This window comes from Abramis brama (genome assembly GCF_963993115.1).
Source record: "Abramis brama genome assembly, chromosome: 3".
NCBI classification, from domain to species: Eukaryota; Metazoa; Chordata; class Actinopteri; order Cypriniformes; family Leuciscidae; genus Abramis; species Abramis brama.
The window spans coordinates 44,917,388-44,924,461 of NC_139965.1; the positions used below are offsets into that span (position 1 = coordinate 44,917,388).

At 36.6% G+C, this 7,074-nt stretch overlaps 1 protein-coding gene across 2 annotated transcripts; it reads right to left on the reverse strand.

The window, feature by feature from the left end:
• Positions 1-1,649: 1,649 nt before the first annotated feature.
• On the reverse strand, positions 1,650-6,431 carry gpr78b (G protein-coupled receptor 78b). 2 transcript variants are annotated; one of them, XM_084107345.1, is made up of 4 exons: positions 5,717-6,431; positions 5,042-5,611; positions 4,826-4,939; positions 1,650-3,619 (listed from the first exon to the last, which is right to left on the reverse strand). In XM_084107345.1, the coding sequence occupies exons 1-4, from the start codon at positions 5,773-5,775 to the stop codon at positions 3,382-3,384; spliced, it is 981 nt and encodes a 326-aa protein (XP_083963471.1). In that variant the 5' UTR covers positions 5,776-6,431; the 3' UTR covers positions 1,650-3,381. The 2 variants fall into 2 exon arrangements, with proteins under 2 accessions (XP_083963471.1, XP_083963470.1); XM_084107344.1 differs by having other exon boundaries at positions 5,042-6,431.
• Positions 6,432-7,074: the final 643 nt, after the last annotated feature.

A 7,074-nucleotide genomic window follows, 5' to 3' on the forward strand; every position in this document is an offset into this window, starting at 1 on the left:
TCCGGTGGCTGGAATTTTGTCAGTCAAAAGTAGTCGATCTCCGAATGCAACGCAACATGAGGAGAGTAAAGATGGAAAGCTCCTAAAGCTTGTTTCCATATAAATTCACGGATATTTTTTTATCTAAGTTATCATGCTTTTCATTGAAATTACAAGTTCATGACATTTCCTCAAATGGAGTTCATTACGTTGCATTCTGAGATCGACTACTTTAAAGCTACATAAAATTTAAGGCTACATAAAAGTACTTTTTCCAACTATTTACAACATACGTTAAACATATCAAAATCAACATAAACATTTAAATTTACAGTACATAAAATAAGAAAAAAATTATGTAGACTTTTATTCAGCTGAGCAGGGAGACCCTGGTGGTGCTGCTGGACCGGGATGGGCTGCCACAAATAGAGACCCTGGTAAGGCCTCTCTGCTGGTTGGACATCATCTGGGATTGTCTCCAGAGTGTTTGAGTGCATATTTCCACTATCCACCAAGTTGTCTACCAAAAGGTTTGCAGGGCTGACTCAATCGACGGCTGCCATGTCACTGAGATTTTTTTCAGAAAGAGTATATTAAGAGTATATAGAGGGGGAAAAAAAATTATATAATAATAATAATAATAATAATATATGAGGAGTTCAGATGCAAAAGCCTCTAAGTGCCATCTGAAATTTTCTTCTAGAATGATCATTTTTATCAAGCTCATATATTTAAGTTCAGTAATTTCACTTAAATGGCAATGGAAATGACCTATTAATTGTCATTTAAGTGAAATTACTGAACTTAAATATACAAGCTTTATAAAAATGATATAAAAATTTCAGATGGCACTTAGAAGCTTTTGCATCTGAACTCTTCATATAGAGAGAGAAAGAGAGAGAGAGAGAGAGAGAGAGATAGAGGGAGAGGCCTATGTAAGTTTTCTTTTCATATATCATTACATTATTTACACAAGTTAACACCCAATACTTGAACAGTTTAAAGTGTAATCCACCAATTCAGGACGCAGCCTCTGAATTGGGACGCAGCAAACCAGCGCCGGGGCTGAAACATCCTCACCATGTCCTCCAGTAAATTGTAAAACATAAAAATGACTAGCCAATTCTGGCTCCATAGCTGTTTACACAATTATATCAAATGAATTATCAGGATGGCAGCTGTCCTCTCGCACCTTTGCTTGGTGCCTGGATAAAAATGTGTGTGATGTGTATGTGATTAATTGCAATTAATTGCGCATTAACTATGACATTAATGTGATTAATCGCGATTAAATATTTTAATCGTTTGACAGCACTAGTATATATAACAACAAACATGAAAACCTCTATAGCGATGTTCTGCAGAGCCCAGACACCGACCTTTGAACAACGCCTACTCTTGAGTTTCATCTCTTCTCAATTTCTTATGTTTCTTTTTTTTTTTTTTTTTACGCTTGTTTTAAAAGACTAACAATTTATTATTTCTTTATGATCAGAAGATCATAGGTCCTAAAAAAGTCACTAACTATTTCCATCTTTAAACTTGAACTAGTAGAAAAAAATACATAGCACTGATTAAATAAATCTGATAAAATAATCAAATCAATCAATTTTCCTATTAATTTAGTAAAATAGTGTACATGTTTCCATTTAGAGGTTTACTCATTATTTCATTATTCATATAGATATCTTTATTGCACCATTTTCACAAAAAAATGAATTGAACAAATGTTAGCAAATCTCACACTAATACAGCTAATACAGTATAAAGCATTTCGTTATAGTTTGAATTCTGCTACTCTGTAAACCGCTTAACTGAATTCATTGTAAATAAATAAGTACACTATACATTTCTTATACTGTGCAAAGTAGCTATCCATCAAGAGTTTAACAAAGTCATCTTTTAAAAACAACTTGCAACATCCCACCAAATAGCACAAAGTATTAGCACTATGAACAGCTGTTACAGGAATCTACTTCAGTTATGTTAAAAGCTATAAAAGCTCCGACATCAGTAGTAGAGATTTGTAGCTTTGGCTGTTCTTTCACTAATGTCATTTACCTAAGATATAATAAAATGCATCACTGTCCATGTATGCATTTTGAGTGAAACGTCTTTTAACAAGAAAGTTAAAAATATGTGGTGTAATGTTACTCTGCAGCTTTTGTAGCAAGTCTGCATATGTAGCCTATATGTTCTGCACTTTGCTGGTCGAAAAAGAGCCCCAACCCACACCATTACACCATGCATACACCAAGGGTAGAAAATGAATGTGGGCTCAGGGCAGAAATACCACCAAAATGAATAAAAATGCCCCAAAAATTCAAGATACAGTATATAGGGCAAAAAAATGTCCCTGTATGAGTTCTTGCAGGATAGTGTGCTGTTTTCTGGAAAACAACAGTTCAATAAATCAATTAATATTAGGTGGCTTTCTTTTTAGACTTAAAACATCTGTTTTTGCTCTATTTCGTCAACGAATAATTCCACATTGCCATAGCTTGTTTCTGAGCAACACAGTGATGTTTCGTTACTGAATCAATCCACATTTTTTGAGAATCCGTCTAATGAATGACTCAATGACTCACTCATAAAGACAGTCACTTGCATTGTCCTTGAATGAATTAGCCATTTTGAACAATTTGTTTGACTAAATGATTCACTCACTCGTCAAGACAATGATTTGCCGCTATCTACAGGCAGTTTTAGTTTCATGTAATTTTTTTCCCATAATTTAATTTTCTTTATATATTAATATCTCCTGCTTGAGGCTGATAAAATCATATATGCGGTCCACCATGCTGCAAGAAAGAACAAACTTGCCCAGATGTCAATTGAACACAACGTTATGAGATCACTGGATAATAAGGATAAACTTGTCAGAGCTTTTGAAGGTCTCATTGGAAAGCCAAGTTCTTAACGTCAAAATCGGAATAGGCCTAAATGTAAAATATTTTCTCTTGATGTAGATTATTCGTATTCATATTGTATTAACTCCTATTAAATCACTTATCTAATCGATGTTCTCTAGATTTTATTTCTTTGCTCTCACTGCCTTTTAATTACGCTGTCCAAGTTGCTTGCTTGAGGGGCTAATAGAGTGATGAAGATTGAATGTTGATTTTGTTTTTAGATAGTGGTAGATAGAATGTGTTTAAAAATAGACTATTAAGAGTTAAATGAGTTAACATTGTTAAATATAACAGAGATAATAAATTAATTGCAGTCGCATTGCGTATAATAGTTGTATGTCTTTTTTGAGGGCTCCAGCTGTTTGAAACTGGCTGCCAAATTGCAAAGGCCGCCAACTGTGACCACACAGTCCTATTCTTTCACACACACACACACACACACACACAAACAAACACCTTTAACAGGCTTTTCCTGTTTGTGCAAGTGCCATTAGCTGATTCTCTGAAGACTGTAGTCATTCTCTGTGTCCATAGAGCTGCTGTGTCCAGAGGATGGGTTTAAATCACGCTTCAACAGGCGATTGGCCACTGTTATCAAGACCTTCTTGTACTGCTGTCGCAGGAGGGAGTAGACGAAGGGATCTGAAGCTGCCTTGCTGTATGTTAAACACTTGCTGACAATACCCCAGTGTCGGTTGACATCCACAAAGGGAAGCAGCTCAGTCAACCTGTGAAACAGAGGCAAAGCCATTATTAACATAATAACAGCATCTAGACAAGAACCACACAAACACACAACTCAGTATTAATTTACCACGACTGTTTAAGCAGTAAATATATTTTGTGTGTAAAACACATGCAGAACTTATTATGGTCTTTTATATAATGATAAACTTAATAGGCATTAATCCGTTAGATAACTTCCCTTAAGTTATCTAATGGAATAATACCTATTAAGTTTTTCATTTTATAAAAGACCATAATAAGTTTTGCATATGTTTCTCACTCAAAATATAACTTTCAAAGAATCTACTGATAAACAGCAATATTTATTCAGTCCTTAAAAGTAACATGTTAGTTGATCTGAAAATTACTCCAATTTTTAAAAAAACAACTATTCATTCTCATGTGAGAAATGAGTAGCTTACCAATGGACAATTTTGGCTATTTATATTGGAAAATACTGTTCTATAAATGTAATGCATAATGGTAACAATGATAAATGGTAATAATGCTTATATTAAGTGTAACTTTGAAAATACTATTATAAATAGGCCATTTATATACAAATATAAAACTATATAAAATAATGAATAATAAAATGCTGTTATTGTTGTAGTATAATCATTGTTTCGTTTTTACTCTGTCAAAAGATAAAAACAAAAATAAAAATCAGTTCTGCTATCCTGTGGTTAACGAAATGACATTATATGCGACCATTTTATTTGAAGGGAAGAGAAGTAAGGATAGTAGGTGTTACAGACACAGCAGTTTTACTGCAAAAACATTTTTATTTTATTTATTTATTTTAGATCAGGTGAGCTTTCAAGATCATTAGCGAATCCCTCTAGAGACGAAAAGTGATTGTGTTCTGTCACCTCTGGCGCACAAGAGCTATTCTTGGAAACATTTTTTTTTTCTTGTCTGGTTAGCGTCATCTCACGAGTCACGACTCAATTAAATAACGCCATTTCGAGGCACTTCTTTACTTTTCAAGAGTAAAACATTTCTACAAGGAAGCAATTAAGATCATAATGCACAATTGAACGTATACTGAACGCTGCAAACCGCTTCGTTGCGTCCCTCATCAGCCTCCCTATATATTCAGATTTCTGTATCATACTGTCTGATAAACAACCCCTCCCAGATTATTACAAAGTGTTTGTACCAAGTGGTTTGTAAAATGTTAAGCTTTTAAATAATAAGCGGCATACCTTGTAATAACATAAGGGGCGAAACAGATGATGAAAGATCCAATGAAAATGCTGATCTTCTTAGTAGCGCGCTGTTTTCTCCTCTTTTGTTCTGAAAGACAGCGCTGCTTAACACTATACAAAAGAGTTTTACAAAATATTAATGACACATGATCCAATGGGAAACCTGGTAAAACATCCCAATTATGCTTACTAAGAATAAATGGTTATAAATACCTTGGATGAATATCTACCAGTAAGAAGAGGGTCTGCATGGTTATAATGTCAATCCTCTTGCAGTGAAAGCGTGCAACTTTTAACACCTTTAAGTATGTAACGCACAAAATCAGAAGCGAGAGCATAAAGCTGGTGGCATGAAAGACAATGGTGAACACAGTAAACTTAATCCGTGTGCTCTCCTCGCTCAAATGCAACGTGCAGGATGCGTAAATGGGACTGTAGTCAAACCATGAGAAAAACACCGGGATGAGAGAGAACGTGAACGAGTGAAGCCAAGAATAACACACCATGACCAACGCGTCCTGGTAGCGCATTTTGCTAGAGTAACTCAGAGGGAAAACTACGGCGATCCAGCGGTCTATACTGAGGGCTGCCATGCTTAGCATGCTATTGGCTATCAGAAAGGTCTCCAGAAAGCTTAGCGTGCCACAGAGACAATCTCCAAAAGGCTGCTGGTGCTTTACAATCCCAATTAAAGTGGACGGCATGTTCAGGACAGAAATCAGTATGTTGCAAAACGACAAGTTCATGGTGAACACCCCTGGCACCTGTCGGCGTATTTCGCTGCTGTGGATGAAACATAGTAATACCAGTAAGTTCGACAACAAAGAAACAATCGCAACCACAACGATGAACAAAGCTAATAGAATTTCCGCAAAGTCCATTTCTCACTTCAGAAGTCTCCTTGCCATATATTTGCCCCAGTTGGTGATGAATGTTATCAGCTGCATGATTCTTCTGAGACAAAATAATTACGTTTGCCTAATAAGTCACATTAGGCTCAACTCGCGCGCGCTGTCCAGAGTGCTGAACCATAGTAGCGCATGCACATTTCCCTCATAAAAAAAAGAAAAAGAAATATGTAAAAGAAAAGAAAAGAAGAAGAAGAAAAAAACATTTCTAAAGACAATATATTTTATGACTAAGTAAAAGCCATTCTCTGTCCATCGTGATAGAGGCGTTTTAACGCTTGTGTTGGTGAAGCTCATGGACTCTATTATGCTTGGCTCATGCGCACAAGGGCTGCGACGGTGGGAGGCCGTTTTGTACAAATACTGAAAAAAAAAAAAAAACTTTAAATCTTGTTGTTGCGTTTAAAGAATAGCCTACATCCTAAACAACATATGTCGCAATTGTATATCTATATCCCCGCCAAATACAAATTGACTTGGGAGGGGGTTCTCAAATGTATCTAGGCCTATTCATTTTACATACGTTTCAACAGCGTTTTATTTAGTTATTTATTTAGATTTTTTTTTTTTTTTTAGTTAGAGCGCACAGACGCATTCCCTACATTATCGCCTAAAAACTCTTAAAACTACATTTCGTGACACAACAACAGTATTATTTTTTTAATATGGTGGATTTGCTCGATCGCCATGGCAAGCTGCAAGCCGAGTAATACAAACAGTGAAACGGTTAGAGTGCTGTTACGGTACTGATCCACTTGTCCGTGCGACACTTCTGTCGCGCCGCACTCTACTATATTCCTATGGGTGACGTCAAGCGACTTTGACGCGCCCGCAAAGCATTCCGGGAAGGCGGCGCTTCATTTGGAAAAATGCTGCGCATCAAAAAGCTGGCCATGCCATTTTATGCAAATTAATTCCGTTGAACGCAACGCGCCTATCCAATAGAAGTAGAGCATATGGAGACGGGGGAAGTCTCTCGCAGGTCCTCTGTTCTAATATGCAACATTTCCTGCTTGGTCAAAACCACGCCCATAGCAGTAAACTGAAGGAACGCCCATCAACGTACAAATGTGGGGAGGCGTCGCGACACCACGCGACAGTCGTGTCGCAAAAGTGGAGCAGTACCGTTACAGGGTGAATATCACACGACTGGAACAGATTTCGCGTTGAGGCGTTCACCAGGTCCTGGATTCCTGATAACGATCTCGTTTCCCAAAAATGCACTTAATTGAGTGTGCAACAAATGTGAGTGCAAGCTTTAATTGCTAATTAAAGGACCTGATATATACTCCCGGAGTGTTTTTTCTAAAGTTTAAGGGTAAAACGAAGTTCGAAATA

What these genes read in the sequence shown, in the direction of transcription:
- gpr78b (XM_084107344.1), bottom strand. Translation starts at nt 5,709, where the DNA reads ATGGACTTTGCGGAAATTCTATTAGCTTTGTTCATCGTTGTGGTTGCG. An exon ending in CTGGTAGATATTCATCCAAG is followed by an intron (nt 4,940 to 5,041) that starts GTATTTATAACC and finishes TCTTTTGTATAG; the next exon opens with TGTTAAGCAGCGCTGTCTTT. An exon ending in GCCCCTTATGTTATTACAAG is followed by an intron (nt 3,620 to 4,825) that starts GTATGCCGCTTA and finishes TCTGTTTCACAG; the next exon opens with GTTGACTGAGCTGCTTCCCT.